General features: G+C 33.7%; 1 protein-coding gene across 5 annotated transcripts in view; it reads right to left on the bottom strand.

Moving 5' to 3' along the window:
• Window positions 1-1,745: 1,745 nt before the first annotated feature.
• The window catches only part of EBAG9 (estrogen receptor binding site associated antigen 9), a 25,250-nt gene continuing 879 nt past the window's right edge, over window positions 1,746-26,116 (bottom strand). For 2 of the 5 annotated variants that reach the window (XM_017512238.2, XM_017512235.2), the window contains exons 2-7: window positions 16,268-16,365; window positions 13,270-13,348; window positions 12,338-12,496; window positions 10,591-10,698; window positions 5,962-6,053; window positions 1,746-2,465 (exon numbers count right to left, since the gene is read on the bottom strand). In XM_017512238.2, coding sequence (XP_017367727.1) covers window positions 2,345-2,465; window positions 5,962-6,053; window positions 10,591-10,698; window positions 12,338-12,496; window positions 13,270-13,348; window positions 16,268-16,350 — 642 coding nt within the window. In that variant the 5' untranslated portion in view covers window positions 16,351-16,365 and the 3' untranslated portion in view covers window positions 1,746-2,344. Of the gene's footprint in view, window positions 2,466-5,961; window positions 6,054-10,590; window positions 10,699-12,337; window positions 12,497-13,269; window positions 13,349-16,267; window positions 16,366-17,510; window positions 17,559-25,960; window positions 26,041-26,116 lie in introns of all 5 variants that reach the window. The other 3 variants (XM_037732708.1, XM_017512236.2, XM_037732709.1) reach the window with 3 other exon arrangements.

The following is a 26,116-nucleotide window of genomic DNA, read 5'->3' as shown; positions in this document are numbered from 1 at the left end:
GGAAAACTGACTAGCAATGTGCAGAAAGCAGAAACTGGACCCCTACCTGTCACCTTACACTAAAATTAACTCCAGATGTATCAAAGATTTAAACATAAAACCTAACACCATAAAAACACCAGAAAAAACATATGCAAAGCTATCCAGGACATAGGCATAGGCAAGGACTTTATGACCAAAACACCAAAAGCAATGGCAATAAAAGCCAGGATAGACAAATGGGATTTAATTAAACTCCAGAGCTTCTGTACAGCAAAAGAAACCATCATTAGAGTGCATTGGCAACCAATAGAATGAGAAAAAATTTTGCAATCTACCCATCTGACAAAGGGCTAATATCCAGAATCTACAAAAAACTAAAACAGATTTACAAGAAAAAAACAAACAACCCCATTCAAAAGTGGGCGAAGGATATGAACAGACATTTTTCAAAAGAGGACATATATGAGGTGAACAAACATATGAAAAAATGGTCATCATCACTGGTCATTAGAGGAATGCAAATCAAAACCACACTGAGATATCATCTCACACCTGTTAGAAAGGCGATCATTAAAAAATCTGGAGACAACAGATGCTAGAGAGGATGTGGAGAAATAGGAACACTCTTACACAGTTGGTGGGGGTGTAAATTAGTTCAACCATTGTGGAAGACAGTGTGGCGATTTCTCAAGGATCTGGAAATAGAAATTCCATTTGACCCAGCAATCCCACTATTGGGTATATGCCCAAAGAGCTATAAATTGTTCTACTATAAAGACACATGCACATGTATGTTCATTGCAGCCCTGTGTACAATAGCAAAGACCTGGAATCAACCCAAATACCCATCAATGATAGACTGGACAAAGAAAATGTGGTACATATACACCATGGAATACTACACAGCCATAAAAAACAATGAGTTCGTGTCCTTTGTAGGGACTTGGATGAATCTGGAAACCATGATTCTCAGCAAACTGACCCAAGAACAGAAAGCCAGGCACCGTATGTTCTCCTCATAGGTGGGTGTTGAACAACGAGAACATGTGGACTCAAGGAGAGGAGCATCACACACAGGGGGCCATTGCGGGGAGACAATGGGGGATGGGGAGGGAGAGAAGGGTGGTGAGGGATAACATGGGGAGAAATGCCAGATATAGTATGTACCTAAAGTAAAATAAATTAAAAAAAAAAAAAAAAAAGAAAGTCTTTAAAAATTCTAAGATGATAGGAAAATCAGGCTGGATGCAATTCAGTTGTGGTGAAAAGGTTAATGGGATTTTAAACTATCAAGTCTACATTTTCTTCCCCTATAAACACAGTATTTAACTATTTCCTTAAGACTGTTTTGGAGCCAAACAACGCCATAAATAAAAGATTATTATTCCTACCTTTGTTTATAATTTAATGAATCAATAACATTATCTTAGCCAATAACACAGGTAACCTGCATAATGTCAGACATACCAAACTAATACCAAAATCATTTAAATGCTTTGAAATATTTGACCTGATGGCTTTATGCATTTGTAAATTAATGGCTTTTTGGAGGGAGGAAGAACTAAGGTACTCAAGGATACCACAACATCTTAAAATCTATAATGAAAGGAAAAAACTATTAATACTAGTTCTTAAAACTCACAAGTTATAATGTAAAACAAATGTCATTTTAGTTGATTTTCAATGTTTATACATGCGATATAAATTACAAGTATGTATGACATTACAACACCATCCAAAAGAAAACAATGATGTGCAAAATCTTTATGATAAATAAAATTATTGCATTTAATGTCGTTTTCATGAAATGAAAATCACCAAATCCCTTAATGTTATATAAAAGTAAACAATACCAGTTCAAATTAGAGGAAATATATGTCAACACCAATTTTGACCAGACAAATAAAGTTAAAGCCCTACAATTTGTCTAATTTAGGTCAGGTACCATGGAAACAAAAGAATATTAAAATTATTTTATCATTATGCACACTGAAGGAAATCATAACAGATAGCACAGTTCTTTTCCACCATAAAATTATATACACCATTTATTTAGCTAGAAATACTAGCTTGAGAGGTACTGAAATATTCCATTTTTGATACTTTCTGTACAGCAAACAAATGTCTTATATTTGGAGCATGTTGAAGAATATATTGTCTCAAGTCTTTTTTGTTTTTTTGAGTCTCAATCACTAAGAGTTCAAGGTAATTTGGGAGAATCCTGGTGTCCTGGATGGCCTGATGAATGTATTAAAATCAAGCAGTGTATATTCTTAAAATACTCTTAAATCCATACAAATGTTGCTTGGGTTGTGGAGCTGAGATTTCTCCTACTGGCATGATAAAATTTGAAGAACATGTGTTATGAAAGTTTCACACCAATTTTGTTTTGTTCCTTCTTCATTAGCCGCTGTGCTTCCTTTTCCATTTTCTTCCTTTGTTGTTCTGCTGCTCTCTTTTCTCTGTCTGCTATTTTCTGCTGCCTGAAAAGAAACATATATTTTTACTTTTAGAAAATAATGGCAAATAAATTCTCGAAAGAAATAGCAGTGCCTTTTTACTATCACCAAATAAAACGCTGAAAGTCTTGAAATCTTCTAATATAAAAATTCCAAATATTTTCAAAAACAGTATTTCTCTCAGTCCTTAGAACATGATTTGTGAAATAGAATAAATTATTATCTCTATTTAACAAATAAGTAAAATGAGGCATAAACGCTAAGTGACTTGCCCAAAGTCATAGGATTAGGTACAGGGATACGAACACACATTTTTTGACACCTCTTATTCAGATTATCTCCATTTCATAAAACAGTACATCAACTGAACCACATCATTTTCTGAGGATACTGTTCAGAAAAGCTTGATATTGAGCTTGATAATCTCCTGTTATTATAGTAGCTATAAACAGCCAGTTTGTAAAGTGCATGATGAACACAGCTGAACAAAACATACACTCCAAAAAGAAAATGAAAACTTAAGACACACCTTCTACCTAGAAGCTAAAAACAAATTTCAAGATTAATATGTGACTAGCTCTACCAAGTAGAAGAGTGGTGGGTATTTAACCAAATATCACATGTTCTCACTTATAAGTGGGAGCTAAATGATAAGAACACATGGACACATAGAGGAGAACAATGCAAACTGGGCCTACTGGAAGTGTGGAGATTAGACGAAGAGAGAGGATCGGGAAAAATAACTAATGAATATCAGGTTTAATGCCTGGCTGATGAAATAATCTGTATGACAAACCCCCTTGACACATTTACCTAAGTAACAAACCTGCACATCCTCCACTTGCACCCCTAAACTTAAAAGTTTTAAAAAAAGAGAGTGGTAGGTATTTACTAATTATACTGTGAAATACGTATCTCTTCCTTACACTTTCCATAACTCCGCTGACCCAGACGCACTTCATCTTTATTGACTGATTTATGTAGGGAGTGGAGGTAGGAGTGGGATGATGAAACAGGAAGAGAGCAGAGTGAACGTAAGTTGGTCCTGGATCTGAAGGGTTAGGGTGTGAGAAAATCATTCAGGTATGCAATGTTGAGGAAGGAAGCTACAGGTCACAACTGGACATGGAATAGGCAACATTAGGTTAAATAAAGAAAAATCCAGAGTGGATTATCTATGTCTGGGACAGCTCAATGCTGACTACAATGAGTGAAATGTATGTACAGTTCTCAATCATAATGATAAACAGGAGCAGGCAGAGTTATGGATGACCAAAACTCAAGAAAGTAAAAAAACTATTTTTGGCAATATTTTGACTTTTGTTATCAATTAATTTCTGAAGAATAGTTTTTAAAAATCTATTTTTTATCACTCTGATCACTTTCAAGAAAAACTAATTATCTAAACTAAAAAATGTCAAACAGAAGAAAAAGAGAGGTAGAAAAAAAAAAAACTATAAAGGGCTAGCTAGGTTATAAACAAGTAAGATAATGAAGCTTTGACCTGGTTACTAGCTAAAATAATATAAGGGCTGAGGATCACAAACACAAAAATCTGAAATCTGAAATGCTCCAAACTCTGAAACTTTTTGAGTGCCTACATGATGCTCAAAGGAAATTCTCAGTGGAGCATTTCAGATTTTAGACTTTCAGATCTGGGATGATCAACCAGCAGTATAACACAAATATTCTAAACTCTCAAAAAATTCCAAAATCTGAAACACTCTGGTCCCAAGCATTTTGGAAAGGGATACTGAATCTGGATCAGAAACTAAAGTTCCTGGCAAAAGAGACAACTTAAGAGATAGCTACAGACAAAAATATATTTTACCTATCCAGTTTCATGCTGGGAATTATTAAAGTACTGGAATCATCTTCCTTAGCAATACTGATCACAGTACTGGCAGTACTTTATAGTGGCAATAGAAAGAAAGCTCAGAGTTAGAAGATAGGATATGTGGATACACTTTTAAAATGCTCAGTGTCCACTCAGAGTCAGTAACAATATATGGCTGTCTCCATCTCTCTTTGGCTCTATCTATATACTTGCAGCATGAAGCATGTCTATTATGGATAAACAATCTCACTCTTGCAAGCTGTCCTTTAAGGGTAAACATTAAGTCTTTAACTACATTTTTTCATTTGTTTTGTTCTGTTTAGCGGGTAAGATGATGGAATGAAAAAGAAAAGGTTTTTGTACAATGTTAAGATACTTGTGAACTTATGGCATGAACTCTATAGTGAGATTACTGGATTTGAAAAGGACAGCCCCTTCCTTTGCCTTTGTGGTTAATGGCACTAATAATTACTAGAATTCCCGAAATGTCCTAAAATACTCAGACATCTGTATCTATTATTTATTTTTAAAATAATACAGAAGTTTAAAAAGATGACTTATCTTTTTTGATGATCCATGCAACATCCTAAGTGTTATAGTTCACAATTTAAAAAATATTTCCTTTATAAAAGTTATCCTGACCAAATAAAAACTAAATATTAAAAAGTCTCACAATTTTATTGGCTGAATTTTGAAATGTCACATCCCCTAACCAGCAGGAAAAAAAAAAAAAAGGACTTGATATGCACCCTCTGCTGGCTGTTCAAGGTAACTGTAATTTATTGACAAAGACAAAAAAGGAAAACACAAAAATGAAATCAGGTTTTTTTTGCTGACAGTCAGATAAAGAATAAGTTGTTTGCTATTCCTATGGTAAAAACAATCAACTTTAAAATAAAAAAATTGATATTTCTGAATTTTATGATATGATTTTAAAAATATATACATAATTTAGATACATTTAAATGAGTTTTTAAAATCAGTAATCACAGTCACGAGCTCTCTCTTAAATCTTCTCTTTACTCTTTGACTTAATATAGCAGTATTAAGAATTATGTTTATTGCTCACACACAAAAAAGAGCAACCAATAAAAATGAAGATTAAAACTTCCAGAATAGTATTTTTTGTAGAATGGGTAGTTTGTGGCTCATATTATCTAACACATAGGGCTTTCATGGACATCATTTAAGATATATGTACAAATGCGGAGTGTCACATAAGTTATTTTCATTTGAATGTGCAATGCTGGGCGCTATGCTAGACCATGAGGAAATGGAAATAAAAGCTGTAACTTCTGACCTAGAGGAATATATAGTGGTGGCCTACATTTCACAGTAGGACATATCAAGCTTGCAATATGGTATGTATCACATATATATGTATATAACCCAATATATAAAACATACATACACAAAACCTTTTATATATATGCATATATAACATTTCATTTGCCATTAATAAAGCTTTTTGTTCCTATAGTGCTTAAAATTCTTGGTTTCTGTGAAGTTTTAATCATATAAAATAGTATCTGCAGTCTGAAATACAAAAAAAGTCCATATTATCTAAGAATCAAATGAAGAAAAATATAATATTTGGCAGAATAGGCTCCCTTGACTTTAAACACAGTAGGGAAGAAATCTAGTTCTTCTACTCAGGCTGCAATACAAATGCCACTCAAATACCTCAGAACTTCTTCTGCTTGCCAGGCTGCATCTTCTTCTTCTTCCCATGCATTGGTATTTTCTTGCCAGGTATCTAAGTCACCTAATTCAGACTACAATAAAAAGTAAAATGAAATTCAGAGAGTAAAAAAAATCCTTTCTCCACACAGCTGTCAAAAAGAGTAACTTAACATGTAACTCAGGACCTGTCAATCTCCTGTGTCTTCTCAACTTCCTTACCCTGTCCTATACAAAGTACAAATGATATTGTTCTTGGCTGCCTAGAACTGATGCATGACTTTCAGCGCTCAACATTCCTAGGCATGTCCAGCTTTCTTCTTATGTTTTATGGGATATTCTTTTATATTAAATTTTCTTCTTTGCTGTACCTTTGGAATGAACAACAAGAGAACATTTCTTCTGTTTTTTTCTCTTCTTAGTAACGTGAAGGAGTTAGTGATAGAGTGAGAAGGAACTGACTGATCCCAAACTAAATTAGAAATGCTTGATTGGGCCAATCTGTGCTGAGAAGAACTGCAAGCTGAAGTCTAAAAACTAGCACAGTCAGACAGGCATGGTGGCTCACGCCTGTAATCCCAGCACTTTGAGAGGCCAAGGTGGGTAGATTACCTGAGGTCAGGAGTTCGAGGCCAGCTTGACCAACATGGCAAACCCCTGTCTCTACTAAATATAAAAAAATAGCGGGATGTGATGGTACATGCCTATAGTCCCAGCTATTTGGGAGGCTGCGGCAGAATTGCTTGAACCAACGAGGCAAAGGTTGCAATAAGCAGAGATTGCATCATTGTACTCCAGCCTGGGCAACAAGGGCAAAACTCTGTCTCAANAAAAAAAAAAAAAAAAAAAAAAAAAAAAAAAAAAAAAAAACTAGCAAAGTCATATTCATTTAAGCATATGTAACTTACTATGGACTTTTTATTGGCACTTACTGTCTCAATCCTAGGCAAAAATGACAAATCATGCAAAATTTATCTTTATTGAAATATTTCTTCTATGTCACGCTTCCTTTTCCCAGTCTTTCTTACCTGGCATCATCTACTGGTCACTACCTCTCACTATTCCCCAAGCCAGACCTCTAAAGGTTCACTTTTTCTTCCAAAAACCAATGACTATGGTCATGCTCGACTGTTTAGGTAGGTGTGGAAGTGGCTGTGTGTAAAATAACTGGTACTAATCTTACCAATCTGTGAACAGATTTATTTAAAATTATACTGTTTTAAATACATACCCATATAAAGTTTTCATTCCTGACAATATATAACATCATACTCTGCTAAAAATTCTTAAAATATTTCTGATTATTTAATATACATTTCTGAAAGTAAAGGAGTATTTTTAAAGCTACTGAAACAACCACTGACCTTCTTCACAGAACTGGAAAAAAACACTTTAAACTTCATATGGAACCAAAAGAGGGCCCACATAGCCAAAACAATGCTAAGAAAAAGAACAAAGCTGGAGGCATCATGCTACCTGAATTCAAACTATACTACAAGGCTACGGTAATCAAAACAGCATGGCACTGGTACCAAAACAGAGATGTAGACCAATGGAACAGAACAGAGGCCGCAGAAGTAACACCACACATCTACAACCATCTGATCTTTGACAAACCTCACAAAGACAAGCAATGGGAAAAAGATTCCCTGTTTAATAAATGGTGCTGGGAAAACTGGCTAGCCATGTACAGAAAGCTGAAACTGGACCTCTTCCTTAGACTTTACACTAAAATTAACTCCAGATGGATTAAAGGTCTAAACATATGACCTAACACCATAAAAACCCTAGAAGAAAACCTAGGCAAAACCATTCAGGGCATAGACATAGGCAACGACTTCATGACTAAAACACCAAAAACAATGGCAACAAAAGCCAAAATAGACAAATAGGATCTAATTAAACTAAAGAGTTTTTGCACAGCAAAAGAAACAATCATCAGAGTGAACCAGCAACCAATAGAATAGGAAAAAATTTATGCAATCTACCCATCTGACATAGGGCTAATATCCAGAATCTACAAAGAACTAAAGCAAATTTACAAGAAACAAACAAACCCATTCAAAAGTGGGTGAAAGATATGAACAGACATTTTTCTAAAGAAGACATTTATGAGACCAACAAACATATGAAAAAATGCTCATCATCACTGGTCATTAGAGAAATGCAAATCAAAACCACGTTGAGATACCATCTCACACCAGTTAGAATGGCGATCATTATGCTGGAGAGGATGTGGAGAAATAGGAACACTTTTACACTGTTGGTGGGAGTGTAAATTAGTGCAACCATTGTGGAAGACAGTGTGGCGATTCCTCAAGGACCCAGAAATAGAAATACCGTTTGACTCAGCAATCCCATTACTGGGTATATAGCCAAGAATTATACATTGTTCTATTATAAAGTCACATGCACATGTATGTTCACTGTGGCACTGTTTACAATAGCAAAGACTTGGAACCAACCCAAATGTCCATCAATGATAGAGTGGATAAAGAAAATGTGGCACATAAACACCATGGAATACTATGCAGCCATAAAAAAAGGATGAGTTTGTGTCCTTCATAGGGACATGGATGAATCCGGAAACCATCATTCTCAGCAAACTGACACAAAAACAGAAAACCAAACACCACATGTTCCCACTCATAGGCAGGTGTTGAACAATGAGAACATGTGGACACAGAGTGAGGAGCATCACACACTGTGGTCAGTTGGGGGGTGCCAAGGAAGGGACAGCGGGGGGCGAGGTAGGATAACATGGGGAGAAATACCAGACATAGGTGATGAGGGGATGAAGGCAGTAAACCACCTTGCCATGAATGTAACTATGCCACAATCCTGCATGATCTGCACATGTACCCCAGAACCTAAAGTATAATTAAAAAAATTAGAAAGAAAACAAAGAGGAGGTTACCATCCACTCCTATGCAATGCCCCTTTATTCTGTCATTTGGGAGGAAAATATGCGGAAAGAGCACTGCAGACATTCTCCATCTAACCTATTTACCCCTTCTCAACTCTGTAAGTAGTTGTATATTTACAGCTTTACAATGGGCTATGTTAGTATTATAATTATAGTTAGGTGGCAAATATTGCTAATTCAGTGAGTAGGATTGAAGCACTTTACCGATATAGATCAGATATATGAATAAAGTTTAATTTTGAGATATATAAAATAAAAAATTAAACATTATGCTATGTTATTCAGAGAAGTATCTGTGGTGTTATGTGTTCATGGCATCATGTAACTGCATAGGAATTGTCAAAGTTTGTAATTATATTGATGTGTGTGATCATTTATTTAGTATCACGTCTTCCCTACTAGAATGCATTTTTCTGAGGCAAAGATCCTTTAACTAATGCCACAGGGCCTGGCTTTAGTAAAAAGTGTTTGCTGATCAATGAATTAAAAACATACATATACATGGGTCCGCTGGGGAGAGGGACCTCAGAAGCACCTGTGCAGTTTAAACAAATAAATAAAATATATAGATTGATAGATATGAGTTAAAAATATGTCCACAAATTCTTAGACACTCCTTCCTTCAAGAGGTGGAGGCTTGCGTGTGGGTCGGATTTAGTAACTTTGGCTTCTAATAAAATAACGTGAAAGTGACAGTGTATCACTTTATCATTTTATTCGGCTTCTAATAAAGAAACGTGAAAGTGACAGTGTTATCACTTATAAAACCATATCACAAAATGGCAATGTGGTGTCACCTTGAGCAAGTAATCTCACTCTCTCTTTTATAACTTACTGGGAAAATCAGCAGTTATGTCAGAAAGAAATTCAAGTAGCTCCTTGGAGAGGCGCACAGCAAGGAACTGAGGCTTTGTGCAAACAAATGACATTAATTGGTCAGGTGTGGAAGTGAGCTGTCTTTGAAATGAATCCTTTGACCACAGTCAGGCCTTAAGATGATTGTAGCCCCAACCCAATAACTTGTCTACAAACACATGAGAAAGTCTGAGCTAGAACCACCCAGTTTAGTCACCTGGATTCCCAATCCACAGAAACTGTGTGACATTATGTTTATTATTTCAAGTCACTAAATTTGGAGTTGTTACACAACAATAGATAATATAATCAATGAACTAAAGCATGCTTAAAGCTTAGATAGGGAGCAGTCTAGACACCAGTGCTTTTAAAAAACTTCCAAAGCTGATTCTGATATGCTCCCAAGATTGAGAACCTCAGCTGTCTACTTCTTTCCAAAATTTTCCCTTTAAAAAGTTTCATTTAAGTCAAACCATTTAAAATTAAGTCATACTTTAAATGAAAATACATTCTATGAAGAAAACAATTCATAACTTACTTTAAAATAATCTATCATTAAGATTAATCTCTCATTTTAATGGTAATCTCTCTGATGTTTATATTTTTAAATAACATTGTGCCTCTCTCTTTCATGTGTACAATGAGACCTTGATCTTAGTATCTAATGTAATTCACAATCTTATAAAAAGTTAGGATGGGTAAAACTCCAGATTAACTTCTCTCGAACTGCTAAACCTGTTTTAAAGTTACAAAAATATAAATACTATGTTAAACTCATTTAGATTTTATTCCTCTGCTTTAAAGAAAACAAACAAAACCAAGCCTTTCCCTAGAACCATTAACATACTTACAGACTGATGAATAAAAGGCATATCTTGTGTAGCTGCTAATCTACTAGAAAAACCTGTGTTCCCATCTGGAATGCCAAAATTCAGTGGTTCTCTCTTCTTAATAACAATCTGCAAGATTAATTGAAAGAGAATTATAGGGATATTTTACAAATCACTACATTAAAACAGGCAACCAAAACATTTTGTAATTGCTTAAAATATTTATTTTTAAAATTTACAATGTAAAAACTAAAAAAAAAAGTGTCTGTTAATACCAATTACTCAGGCAATTGTTGCACAAATCAGTTACATACTAAAAAAAAACTGTATTTCACTTTTAAAAATTAATATAGTCTCATTTTCTTTCTCTCTTATTTTCCTCAGACCCCAAAATATAATTAATCACTTTTAGTTACTATATTAAATAAGAACAGGTATCATATCCTGTCAGTAGTATAAATAACTCTCTCAGCATATGAAATATCTATGAATACATTAATTCATTCAGGCCAGTGGCATCAAATACACTTCTATGATACGTTGGTAGCCTTATTCAAAGCATTTTCACTCTAATTAATTTAATAAGGCACTATAGTAATTTACTAGGTCCCTACTGAAAGCAGCGTTATACTTACACAATAAGAAACTTCAGCTACTAAGAAACTCACATAAAGGATCCTTTAAAAATATACAATTTAATGTGTTTTAGCATTGAGACATTTGGACAACTCAACGAAAAAGAATGTAAATGTTATCAACCTAGACAATGTAAATATAAATGTACAGCTGAAACAGCTGAGAGGAAAAAGGTGAAGAACAACTATATTGGAAAACGTGAAATAAATAATGTCTTAATTTTAAAAAGTGCATCTATCTATCCATCTATACGTAAGATATATAATATAAATATTTTCTATGTTTGAACAAGAAAGTGAGCTTTAAGTGTGTTTTTCTGATATAGCAGAGTGACTAATGAGGTAGACTGGAATAAAGGAGAAAGAAGAGCAGGAAGGGTAGTATGAAGTAAGTCTTCCTTTACCATAGTATGAATGTCAATGGACAATATCTGTTACTGGTAAACAAGAAATGGCAATATAACCATATTATAGATAGATATGATGACAAACACTAGAAGAAATCCAAACAGAAAATTACTGAGTGGCTGCTTCTGGGAAGTAGAACCGGCTAAGAAAAGAGAAGGATCGGAAGTCATCCCTTCTACGTTTTTTGATTTAAAAAAAGTACATGTAATATTTTGATAAATAGGAAAATACTCAAGCATTTTGGTTTTTTCGTTAATTCCCTGTATCTCTAGGTGATCTTCCATATTCACTTCAAAAGGGATTAAATAATGTATGGATGACTAATACAAACTCACAATTACTCTTAAGTTCTCAGGGTCCTGCATCAGTTTTATAATGGTTACAAACAATAAAATCTGTTTATCAGTTTGTAGGTATTACTAAAGTATGAACTTGTTAGAATTCTAATCCAATTCACCTTAGTCTCCTTGGCAGAGATTGGAGTCTAGAATCTGACCTATAGTAGGATTTCAATACAAGTATATATATAATTTTAAAAGACTTGGGGTACAGCTTAAAGAACTATGTCTAGATCACTTGAGCACATAAAATTCTTAACATGACAAAAAACAAACAATTGATAATTAGAAATATGCTTTCTAATAAATATGAATTATATCATCTAATTTTAACTATAGGAATCTGAAAAGTAATTTAATCTTCAAAAGCATAAATCTTTAACATACTTTCTGAGTTTTCCTAATAGTTGGTGTCATGTCCTTAAAATAGTCAGGTTCCAGTTGTTCCAAAGCGTTTTGTTGTGTTGCCACATTCCCATTCCCTCCTTCGATCTTTACACTTGTGGGTGCATCTTCATCCCACGAAGTCCACTCTTCAACATCTGTCTAAATTTAATTGATCAACATTATCAGCCACAAAGGGGTAACTTAATGAAGATCTCATTGATGATTTATTAGAAAAATGGGCTTTCTAAAACACTGTTTTTCACACTTTTTTGACCCACAGGAAAATATACATTTTATATCACATATCAAAACCAGATCAAAAGTTCAAAAAATACTAGACATTCTGATATATTCTATTTACTCCATTCTGTCCATTAAAAAACAAAAAACAAAGTAAAACAAAAGCAAATGCTCTGAAAACTGAACTGACATTAAAACCCACAAAAGAAGAACTGGAACTTTTCATCTAGGTCTAACCAGATTGATTGATAAAAAATACCAAGCTTCTCCATAGGATTTAAATAAGACAAAGTCTCAAAACATAATATTCAAAATGTTTATGAAACAACCCAGAATTATTCAGCATATAAAAATCAATATATCTCAATTCACATGGCAAGTTAATCAACAGATACCAATCCCAAAATGATATGTTGGAATTATCTAAGGCTTTAAAACAGCTACTATAAAAATGTTCCAACAAGTAATAGGAAAAACTTGAAACCAATGAAAACAAAATAGAAAATGTCAGCAAAAAAACAGAAGATAAAACGAAGAACCAAATAGAATTTTGGGACGAGAAAAATTTAGCAACAGCAATAAAAATCAAACTAATTTTATAGTCTACTAATGATTTGCAATCCAGTTTTAAAAATATTGTTCTGGAACAGACACTTATTTAATCTTTCCAAAAAAGAAAAAAAACAAACTACCTGCTTAGGAACTGATGAATAATCAACTGTAGTTGGCAAAGTTATTTGGTCTCCACTTAATTTCCGTCCTCTGCCAGATCTGAAACAAAAATGAAATAATTTATTTCAAGAACTACCAAAACAAGCAAAGTAAAAGCACTATGTATAGTAATTTTATTGATTTTAATAATTAGAGTTACTTATTAATTTATGATTAAAAAAAAGTCATGAATCAGACATTTTGTGAATATTTTTTAAATCTTGGACAGAACAGCATAACTCCTTTTTGTCTTAGAATTCAGAATTAACAAATAAACTCGGGAGGAATATAAAGTCAAAAACAAAAATGCAAGGTGGTTTCAGAGCATGCTCCTTGGAGTGCAATGGGTTCTGTGGGTAAAGTTCTGGGCCACCTTTGCTGTTTTAAACAGGGTAGGTTGGCTTTTATGTTTTACACATGGTGTTTCCTGATAAGATTAACTATTAAGAAGTTTAAAAATTACTGGTTTGAACCAAACGGTAACTTGGTTTTAAGGATTAGTAGGAAAAGCACCACATTAAACAGGATATACTATAACTGAGTTGTTAAGAACATAGGCTGTGGAATCTGTGTAAACTACAGTTTTCAATGTTACTTCTATTGTGTCTAGTTACAATTATCTACTTCTCAGCCTCAACAGGCTCATCTATAAAATGCAGGTATTCAAACCTAGTTTTGATGGGTTGTTTGGATTTAATTACGAGACATATTTAAAACTCCTAGACAGTGTGTGCCTGCTTTATAGCAAAACATACAAAAAACGGCAGGTAGTGGAGATGATTAGTCATTTACTGCACTTCAAATAATCCATAAGGCATTGACTAAGAACTAATTGATAAAATCAGGTATTTTTATTACACACTGGAAACTACATTTGGTTAAAGAGTTAATAGAAACATAATATAGTCTCTTATGAAATTTATGAAATAGCCTGTTTTATATTTTGGTAGAGATGGGGTCTTGCTGTGTTGCTCAGGCTGGTCTTGAACTCCTGGCCTCAAGCTATCCTCCCACCTTGGCCTCCCAAGGCATTGGGATTATAGGTGTGAGTTATCATGCCTGGTCAAGCCTGATATTTTAAAATACATGACCTAAGGGTCCTTCAGACACCAAAGAGAAGCTTATCCTAACATAGGGTCAGTTTTCTTTAAAACTGAACATACAATCAATTCTGAATATATATATATATTTACAATAGAAATTTATAGTGACAATAGGAATGTCCTTAATATTTTTAAAATCAACAAAATTTCTTACCCTAAAAGTAATCTATATTTAACCAATATTTTAAAAAATAGAAGTACAAAAAGAAAACATCTATAATGCAGCACCACTGTTAACACAACACTTCTTTTAACTTCCTGCCTTCTGGCAATTAATACTCATTTTTAATCTTGCTTTATCTGGTGAATTTCTGGCCATTATCCTTCTCATTCTTTGGTAATTTGAACACTTAGTTCATTATTTTTTTCTACTTCCCAAATCCTATCCTCTTGGGTGATTTCAAGTCAATTACTTAAATTTTCCATTTCTTTCTTGACTTCTCCTGTTCCAGTGATCATCTCTACTCTATTTCACCCACTTACTCTCTTGCAATACCCTGGACATTTTTTGTTTTTTAATCCCAGACCACTCTACTTCTAGCAGTAAATTCAATGGCACTTAAGTCACAAGAGTTTTAGCAGCTATCAAATGGCCATTTAGCCAGAGACTGTAGTTCCCATCCTTCCTTGCAGCTAGGGGGCCATATGACTAAGCTCTGGAAAGCAGGCAGTGACAAAATTGTTGTGTGCAACTTCTAAATCATGTCTATAAAAATAAAAAAAAAAAAAAGAACTGATTGCTGTCCATTTCCTCTTTTACTACACCCTCCTTCAAAGGACTCTTAGGCCAAAAGAAACACCTCACAATTCCATTGAATAAGGTAGCCCAAAAAACTTAATACTCATGTATCTCCTAACTGCTTAGTAGCCACTGTAAAAAATACATATTTAAAGAGAAAGCAATGTTTTTATTTTATTCTAAAATAACCACAATCACTGTACTTATTAATAAAATGTGTGCCTATTGAACCCTGTACAGTTTCTTAAGCCTTAGAATAAGAGAGGAGACCATTATTCTTGTTTTTGTTTCTACATTAATTTTGGTGCAGTACTTGCTTTTAATTACAACCTAAAATCCTGGCTTTGCAGAGATGTCACCAAAAATGTAAGTAAACAAAAACTTATCTCAAATATTCAAGATCATCATCATACAAAAATACTGCAGGATTTAATATTGCAAATGTGAACTACTTTGAGTTGAAGTGTTCAATAGATGCTATCACTATGTTTCACTGGAAAATTTAAAATATTCTATGGCATCCCTGTGAATTTCATGTAAAGCCCTGAGGTGCCTCAGCACACATTTTACAAATCATAGCTCTTGAGTATGATCATGTGACAAAACAGAAGGAACTGAAGTTTACAGTTGATGTCCTAAAGCAAATGACTTACCAGCCCTTGACTAAATGCCTATTCTGGAATGTTACTTAAACAGACAGAATACATTTTTGTTGTTTTTTTTAGGATTTCTTTTTTTTTTAAATATAAAAACAACACTATTGTAGTATAGACAGAAATACCTATTCCTAATTTCACCTAATGACTTTAAAACATTCTCATAATGAAATAATTAAATATATCAAAGTTCTGTGATGATTATAATAAGGAAAGTTGGTCTATTTCTAAATAGTATTATGCAAGTAATTTTAGTGAAAGGTGTAAGAAATTTGAATGAACAAAAACAACTGAACCTCTACTTTCTAAATCTGAAGTGGAGGAAAAGTATTTTAAGACGACTAGGAATTAATGAATAAATACTGCAATCAAGATATTCAACTTAAATATAGTATGTCCTGTCCACGAAATCTGAAGTTTTGAAGGTATCCAAAACCAGTGAGGAGATAAACAGATCAGTTTGAACATAAAACTTATTTACCTGCATATTAACCTCTTTAGGAACGAGAATACTGTTGCTAGGCAAGTACAAACTTTAAATAACCGAAACTGGGTGATGGCCATGATGAGAATCAAAACCTGTGGAAAAAGCACAAAACAAAAAGATGCATTAAATTGATTTGAAAAGTCATACTCCTGTCCTGAAAAGTCCTACTATGCACTAAGAAAAATCTAAAATATTTATTTTTCTCTAGATACTATAACACTGTAAATTTTAAAATTATAACGTAAATCATACTAACAATTCAAAAACCAGGTTTTGAGTTTTAAATGGCTATAAAGAAAAAACTCTTCATTCCAAGTGGTTTTTGAAAATAATTTTACCTAAATCTATTAATACAAAAATTTATAATTCAAAAAAATCAAAAAAGTATAAAATAGTATATATTAAATCTTTGTGTACCTTTTAAAGTTTGAACCACATGAACATAATACTATTTAAAATATTTTAAATATTTTTACTTGTAGACGAATATATTTTCTTATATCCATTTTATAGATGAGGAAATTGAATTAAGAGAGGTCAAATAACTAGACCAAAGTCACACAGCTATTAAGTTGAAAGTTACCATGGAGCTCATTTAGTCCAGTGGTTCACAAATCTGGGCATCTATTAAAGAAATGCCAATACCTGGGACTACCTCTAGTAAGTCTATTAAATCATATATTCTGAAGGGCAAGGGCTGGTCATAGCCAATAAAACAAGAAGGAGATAAAAATTACTCATTTGAAAAGGCAGCAGGAAACAAAGAAAAGGGAACAAATAAGAGATGGGACAAGTCAAAACAAATAAGATGACAGACCTGAATCTAACCATATCAATAATCTCAATAATGCAAATGGTGTAGTATTCCAATAGAAAGGCAGAAATTGTTCGATTGGATAAGAAAGGAAGACCCCCCCTCCATCCTGCCACCAAGAAAAGCATTTCAATAAAAGGACACAAATAGGTTAAAAGTAAAAGAATAGGAAAAAATATACTATGCTAGCACTAATCACAAGAAAGTTGAAGTGACTATTTCAATGTTAGACAGATTATAGTGAAACTAATATTACCAGGTATAAAAGTGGTCATTTCACAGCGATAAAAGGGTCACTCAATAAAAAGTACATAATCTAAAACGTGTCCTTAATAACAGAATTATGTCAATATCATGAACAAGAGGTTTGACATTATTAGTCAGCTGATTTTTAAAAGGATACTAGAGAACTATTACTAATACCTTTGTGCCCAAATTTACTTGACAAGTGAGATGAAATGGACAACTTCCCTGAAAGAGACAAATTACGAAAGCACAAGAACAACAACCTGAAAATCTGTATATTTATTAAAGAAATGAATTTGTAGTTATAAAAATCTCCAAGGCACAGATGGCTTCACTGGTAAATTCTACAAAACACTTAGGAAGGAATAATACCAATTCTATACAAACTGCCAAAAAACTGAAGGAGTATTTCCCCAACCCATTATTTGAGGCCAGTATTACACTGATACTAATCCAAAGATTTTACTAGAAAACTACTAATATTCTATGAATCTAGATACAAATCTCATTAGCAAAATATTAGTAAATTAAATCCAGCAATATATAAATGGATACTACATTGTGAAAAAACTGGCGCTTAGTTTGCAAATGTTGGATTGGTTTAACATTTAAAAATCAAATGTCATTCACTACATTAGCAAACTAAAAAAGAAAAACCATATAAACATTATCAACAGAGACAGAAAAAGCCTTTGACAAAACGTTCATTCTTATTTAGAAAAAAAAATGCAGCAAAGTATAAGGGAACTTTCTCAACTAGATCAAGAACATCTATGAAAAACCTACAGTAACATGAGATTTAATGGTGGAAAAAAAGCAGATACTTTTTCCCTAAGACCACGAACAACACAAGCATGTTTGCTTTTTCTTCTTTTAGTCAACATCATAGTGGAGGTTCTGGCCAGAGCAATCCAGCAAAAAAAAAAAAAAAAAAAAAGGAAGAAAAGAAAAGAAAAGAAAAAAAAAAACAGAAAAGAAAAGGCATCCAGATTGGAAAGGAAAAAATAAAAGTGTGTTAGTCTATGTGGAAAATTCAACAGGATCTACCATTAATTGTATTTTTACATGTTAACAACAATCAACAAGAAATTGAAATGTTAAAATAACATTTATATAGGTATAAAAATATGATACTCGAAGGCAAATCTAACTAAAGACTTGATTACTGAAAACTATCACTGAGATATTTAAAAGACCTCTATTAATTTAAAAACACTTTTTAAGAGATAGAAGGCTTTTATTATCAAAATTTCCTAAAATGAGCTATAGATTCCATGCAATTTCAACCAAAATCTTGGCAGCTTTTTTCTGTAATACTTAACAAGCTAATTTCTAAAATTCATATGGAAATGCAAAGAACCTATATAATAGCCAAAAGAACTTTGAAAAAGAACAACGCAAAATAGCTAGGACTATCTGGTTTCAAGACTTGTTATTATGCTTCAGTAATCAAAACTGTGTAGTATTAGAATCAAGATACACATATAGATCAATGGAAAGTATAGGACTAGACCTACATACATACAAACAACTGAAATCTGATAAAGATGCAAAGGTAATTCAGAGAGAAAGTAACAGTTATTAAGAAAAGTTCTGGTAAAACTGGATATCCATATGGAAAAAATCAAAACAAAAACCTTCAATACATATCTGGCACCAGTTACAAGTAACTAAAAATAGATCATAGACCTAAATGTAGTCTGAAACTACAAAACTTGTAAGAAAAAAAAAAAAGAAAAAAGAAAACTCTTTGTGACCCTGGATTAGGACAAAATTTTTTAGATAGAAAAAAAAGCATAATCCATAAAAGAAAAAATTGGTTAACTAGACTATATCAAAATTAAAAACTACAATTCAAAAATACTATTATGCTTGCAAAGCATATATCTGATAAAGGGCTTGAGAATATATAAGAACCTCTCAAAACTCAATAATTTTTTTAAAAACTCAATTTAAAAATGAGCAAAAGGTCTAACTAGATATTTCATCAAAGAACATATAAATGGTAAATAAGTACATTAAATGATGGTCAACATCTTTAATCAGTAGGAAAATGCAAATTAAAGCCACAGTGAGAAATTGTTACATTATCTATTAGAATGCTTCAAACTAAAAATAATGACCACACCAAGTATTGGCGAGGATCTGGAACACCTGGCACTCTTATACATTGGTAGTGGCAATGTAAAATGTACAATCACTTTGAAAAACAGTTTGGCAATTTCTTACAAAGTTAAGCAAGCATCAACCATATTACCCAGCCATTCTACTCCTAGTTATTTACCCAAGATAAAGAAAATCATATAGCCATATAAGGACTTATATTTGAATAGCAGCTTTATTTTTATTTAATAGCTCCAAACTGGAAACAACACAAATGTATATTAACAGGTGAATGGGTAAACAAATTGTAGTATGTACATACAAAAGAATACTTCTCAGGAATAAAAAGGAATTACCTATTGTTACAAGTAATAGCATGGATATATCTCAGAATAATTATGCTGAATGAAAGGAGTCAGACCACCAAAAAAGTACACACTGTATGATTCCTTATACAGTATTTTTTAAACTCTGGAACAGGGGTGTCCAATCTTTTGGCTTCCCTGTGCCACACTGGAAGAATTGTCTTGGGCCACACATAAAATACACTAACACTAACGAGAGCTGATAAGCTTAAAACAAATCACAAAAAAAAATCTCATAATGTTTTAAGAAAGTTTACTAATTTATGTTGGCCTGCATTCAAAGCCATCATGGGCTGCATGAGGCTCACAGGCCACAGATTGGACAAGCTTGCTTCAGAAATTATAAACAAATATATGGTGACAGAAAATATCAGCAGTGCCTCATAATGGGGAAGAGAGGAGTCACTGAGGGGCATGAGGAAACTTTTGAAGGTAATGGATATACTCACTGTCTCAACTGTGGTGATGGTTTTATAGGTGAGTGTATATATATTAATCAAAACTAATCAAATTATATACTTTATACGCAATTCATAGCATTTCAATTATAGCTCGAAAGAGCTGTTAAAACAATCTACACAAAGACATTTTTGAACAATACTATGTCACTTATATTAGAATATTGTTCATATTCTGGTTAGAATATTATTAAAAAAGTCAACACCATGATTATCTTGTATCAATTATCTGATACAAGATAACTGATATCTGTTACTTTCTGGAGAGCCAACTTCCATTAGGAAACTAAGACAATTAGTGATAAGAAACATACTTCAGAACTTCTCTAGGAACAGAAATGTGATTTCACAATAGTATTTCAATATACTGTAATATCTGTCTCTTACTATTAATATATAAAAAGCATTCTTCTTAGTGATTAACATGTAATAACTCATTTAATGCTCACAACAACCCTGGGAAGGACCTGAAGCAAGTACTATTTTGTCCCTACTTCAGATAAGAAAACTAAGACACTGAGGGGTTAAGCAAGCTGCCCAAAGACAAAGAACTGATAAGTTATAGAAGTGGAATTTAACTCAGGTAGTCTGGTTGCAGTGTTTTAGAGTCCTTAAAGATCACACTCATATTGCCTCCCTATGATTAAATAACAAGATACATGTCTTTACGAAAGAGATGCTATAGGAATTGAAAACTAAAGCCATGGCAGTGATAGGAATAAAGATTCTAAAAATGGTAAAACTGGTATTGTTTTGGTAGCCTTTTTTTTTGAGACACAGTCTTGCTCTGCTGCCCAGGCTGGAGTGTCGTGGTGTGATCTCCGCTCACTGCAACCTCTGTCTCCCAGGTTCAAGCGATTCTCCTGCCTCAGCCTCCCGAGTAGCTGAGACTACAGATGAAATGTTACTTCATTTAGAAAATTTAAGAAGACACACTCACTAATTTTTGTATTTTTAGTAGAGACAGTGTTTCACCATGTTGGCCAGGCTAATCTCGAACACCTGACCTCAAGTGATCCACCCCCTTGGCCTCCCAAAGTACTGAAATTGCAGGTGTGGGCCACCATGCCCAGCCTTGGTAGCCTTTTGAAACACGGTTATTTCCAAATTTTTCTTACACATTTTAGTCACCTATACTATATTTGTATTGCATATATTTACCCTAATAATCACTATTTAATTTAAAAAATTTCTTAAGATGAGTTTTGGCTCAAGTTAAAGTTGAATACTTAAGTAACTACAACAATACTCTTAAGAGTCTCAAAATAAATACAAAAGAGAGAAAAAAATCTGTTAATCCATGAGAGACAGTCATTTTTCCACTGTTGAGAGGTAGAATAGACCACATGTTAAATCAAGTCATAAGAAATACAAAGGCAAACACACATGTATGTGCACTTGTGCATACACTTACTAGAATGACGTTTCTGATCATGAAATCTTATGTTTTAGCTTTTCCTTGACTTTTCTTTGTCAAAGGAGGAGAATTATTAAGTATTTAGAATCATGATTCCTGTCATTGGAACAGCTGGAGAATATATGTCATCCAACTTCTTAAATTTTTTAAATGAAGAAACTAAGATACACTGAAGTTAACGGTTCTGCTCAAGGTGAAACAACCAGCTAATAAAAAATCACAACTAAAACAGATTGGCCTCTCAATCCATTAGTAAAACCTTTAGAAAAAATCACAACACTTGATTAATACAATTATTTAGAGTACTGATTTCTTAAAACAAAAAGAAAAAACATATAATAATTTGATATTTTTCCAAAATAAAAAAGCATAAGCAGTATATTTGGACTTCAGTTCTACACATACTTACTTTAAAAAGGATAAAACCTAACGCTAGTAATAATTATCATATGACCACATTAAAGGGACAGCTATATATTCCTTAAAACTGAAATGCTGATTAGTTTTTTTTTTTAAATTACCTTACATGAGCATTACATAAGCAATAACATTTTTAAACATAAGGAGTAAAATCATTTTGGATAAATACACCATCCCTGTACTGTAACATACTTTCTTTTTTTTTTTTTTTTTTGAGACACAGTCTGGCTGTGTCTCTGGGACTACTGGCACATGCCACCACACCTGCTATTTTTTTCATTTTTAATAGGGATGGGTTTTTGCCATGTTGGCTAGGCTGGTCTCGAACTCCTAGCCTCAAGTTATCTGCCTGCCTCCACCTCCCAAAGTGCTGGGATTACAGGTGTGAGCCATCATGCCCAGCCCATGCTTTCTAAAAATGCATTTCATGGGGATTCAAGCTGGGAGCACTCAGTTTTATTTTTAATTACTAGATATAAGCAATCACCTCCTAAAGTCTTGAAAAAAGCACATAATGTAGTTTTTCACGTAATAAAATATTACACTGAATGGGTTAAAAATTATATAGTAAAAAAATAATAGTTGTCTCTGATAGGGCATACTGAAGCATTAGAGAGCTAAGATCTAATATCTCAATCTGGGTAGTAATACCACATACTTGACTGTATGTACTGTTTGTATGCTACACTCCAATACAAAAGTTCCAAACAAACACATAAAAAATAATAATAAAACAAAATCAGAAAGCTAGAAAAACATACTTAACTCTCATAGTATCTGATTCTGATTGCTCTGTGTAGTCATCACTGCCAGTTCCTTCTACTAAGGAAAGGCAAAACATGCACTATTCCTTTCTATTTCTAGGGTCAGAAGGGGCTTGTAGACGATTAAGTTACAATGACAGAGCTCCAAAAGGTTCCCTTAGCAATGTTCATGTGCTTTTGTCCATATGAGCTGAACGATTTACTGAATGCGTAGCCTAGAAGTGGCCTACTAATTGAGAGGATGAAAAGAACCATGACTGTAGAAGAAAACGAACCAGAGGAATATTAAAAATTTTACTCAACTAATTGAAATACTTTTGTCAAAAACATCCCTACAACTGGTTTACTCAGGTTCAAATCATGCAACAACGCTGACACCTCCTTTCTTATCTCCTTATACCTAATTGCCAAAAGCACCCTATTAAATTTCACAGTACTGCCCAAATTCTTTCTTATTTCCACTGTAATCTATCTAGCATAATTTATTATCTCTTGTTGGACTACTGTAAAGTCGTCTTCTATCAATTTACTCTTTCTGAGAAGCAACATTTCTTATTTTGTATTATGCTTCTCTTTCTTTTTTTTGAGATGGAATCTTGCTCTGTCACCAGGATGGAGTGCAGTGGCACAATCTTGGCTTGCTGCAACCTCTGCCTCCTGGGTTCAAGCGATTTTTCCGCCTCAGCCTCCTGAGTAGCTGGGACCACAGGCGCATGCCACCACACCTGGCTAATTTTTGTATTTTTAGTAGAGACGAGGTTTCACCATGTTGGCGAGGATGGTCTTGATCTCTTGACCTCGTGATCCTCCAGCCTCGGCCTCCCAAAGTGCTGGGATTATAGGCTTGAGCCACCACGCCTGGCCCTATGGTTATTTCTATACCTTACTTTGCCCTGCACAACCCTTCTCCAGAGTATTTTATTCATTTGGTACCTTCGGTTACCGTTTGCAAAGTAAGACTTGAAAAAAAAGTTTGATTGCTTCATTATGAGAATGATCTGAAAAATTAAGATGGTGAATAGCCGCTTCATTTAAACCTGATTTGTTAAGAACAAAACTCTCAACCAAAAGAAAAGCAAACTTTCTCAAATGAAAATTAGCCCAAATTTTCAGAAAAATTATAAGGAAAAAAAAAAAGCCAGAAAAGAGGCTATAGAACATGTGGTACTTGGCAGGTAAGGGAATAAAACCAAGGAGTTATTCTATTAGGATAGAATTGTAAACAAAGAAGATGTTTACCATTTAGGACTGTCAATTTTAAGAGATACATGAATGAAGAGTTGAGAATAAATTTCATATACAGCGCCGGTAAACATAGCCATCACCTTTCCAAATATTGTTAGTGTCATCGTTTAATAAATATTTGCCAACTTGAATGACTTCTATAGTAACTGGAGGTAAAATTTAAAGGTCTGTTTTCCCCAATAAAAAATAGAAACTCAAGTCTTTTAGTGATTGCAGAATAGAATTCTCTCCCCAGCAATCAAAAATATCCTCATTCTGTGGAAAATTTTCTTTTGTGATTTATAAAAGAGGAAAACTGATATTCATTGACTGTCTACCATGGACCAAGCACTATCTAAATGTTAACTCACTTAACTCAAAAAGGCATCCTATGAGACAGATATTATTGTCCTTGTTTCGCAGGATTAAACACAGAGTAAGCACGTGTTCTCATGTTCCTACATCCAATGACTTGATTTAAACCTAGGTCTATTTAATTCAGAAGCCAAGAACATCTCATTAACAGTGAGTATTCTTAATAATTCAGTGATACTACCACTTCCAAGATAAATTTTCCAACAAGTTGCACTAAAAAAGGGAAAATGTGATCAAGCCACACTTTGATTTTACACTAACTGGCAGGCAGGAACATCCTTGGGGACCTGTGTTTACTCAATGTTCTGATTCATCTAAACGAATATATACTAGCACCTACTACGTTTCAGTTGCTACTCTGGATATGGAAGCTGGCAAATACTACCAACCCCGTATCAGAAACCATACGTTCACTCTCAAGTGTCAACAGCTTGCCCATAAACTTACTCCCGAGGAATGCAAGAAACTAAAGAGTCAGGACCTCCATCAGTCTTGCTCATTCTGGTATTTATAGGTCTCAGCCAAAGCCAGGCATACAGTAGGTACTCAAAAGTTTGCTGAATGGAAGGAAATTAACATTCCTTGAGCACTTGAACGTTCAAGACAATGTTCGATCACCTCACTGGAATCCTAAGGACAACCATAAGAGGTTAAGTTTTTCCCTGCTCCAGTTTAACAGATGAGGCTGACAGTGAGACTTAGATTCACTCACCCAGGATTTAAAGAGACTGACCCCAAAGCCCGAGGCTCTCCCCATATCATATTCTACTTAAGAAACCTTTTAACTGTGTACACATTGCTTCAGTGTGATTTTTGAAATGCCCTCTAGATCACCAATTTGATAAGTATCTTAGGTCACTTTACACTTTGATTGCTTTAAAACACTTTGTACAACTGAGCGATGTTAATATAATCTAATCTTAACATTAAATCTCCTTAAAAATTACAAAGACAAAAATTTGAGGTATAGCAGAATGAGATTCAAAACGATGAAGCAATGTATCCTCATTAAGGCTTTTGAAGAAATGACATATCTACGAAATCAACAGGAATGAGAGTTTTACCATGTTAATTGAAAAAAATTTTCCTACAATTAAAAAAAAAAAGAATGCTACATTAGAAACTGATCAAATGTATTGTATCTCTTCTTGTTGAAATTCTCGGTAAACTGCTAGACGTCCTTTCAAGTAGCTTCAATATATCACCATTCATAGAACAAGCCAAGCCAAAATCCCTGTCAGTACACACTAAACAAGTGCTGTATTTCTTAAACTATTTCCGAATCTTTTCATATCAAAATTTGAAAAACCATATGATCCAGTACAGTGCAGAATATCCTCAAACTGTTAACTCTGAAGTGGGTTAGAAAATGCCACAAAGCTCCCAAAATAAAATTTACCTGAACTCACTTAAATTTGAAAAATAAAGGTTTGGCAGCAGCAACAGAAGGGGAAACAGAAGCAGAAGTGTGAGTGCGGTAGTAAAATCGAACATTCTGTACCACGTCTGGCAACCGGGTGTCAGGCCTTCAAATCTGTGACACCACTGGGGCGGTTAGGAAGGCGGACGGAGTAAGGTCTCCTGAATAACTCAAAAGGAGTTTCATAACTAAAGTGGTTTCATTTCAGATTACCCACGTGAAATTGGTTGACAAAAA

This window comes from Cebus imitator, unplaced genomic scaffold (assembly GCF_001604975.1).
Source record: "Cebus imitator isolate Cc_AM_T3 unplaced genomic scaffold, Cebus_imitator-1.0 Scaffold465, whole genome shotgun sequence".
NCBI classification, from domain to species: domain Eukaryota; kingdom Metazoa; phylum Chordata; class Mammalia; order Primates; family Cebidae; genus Cebus; species Cebus imitator.
The sequence above is the reverse complement of the archived record's forward strand: the minus strand, read 5'-3'. Positions and strand labels throughout refer to the sequence as shown.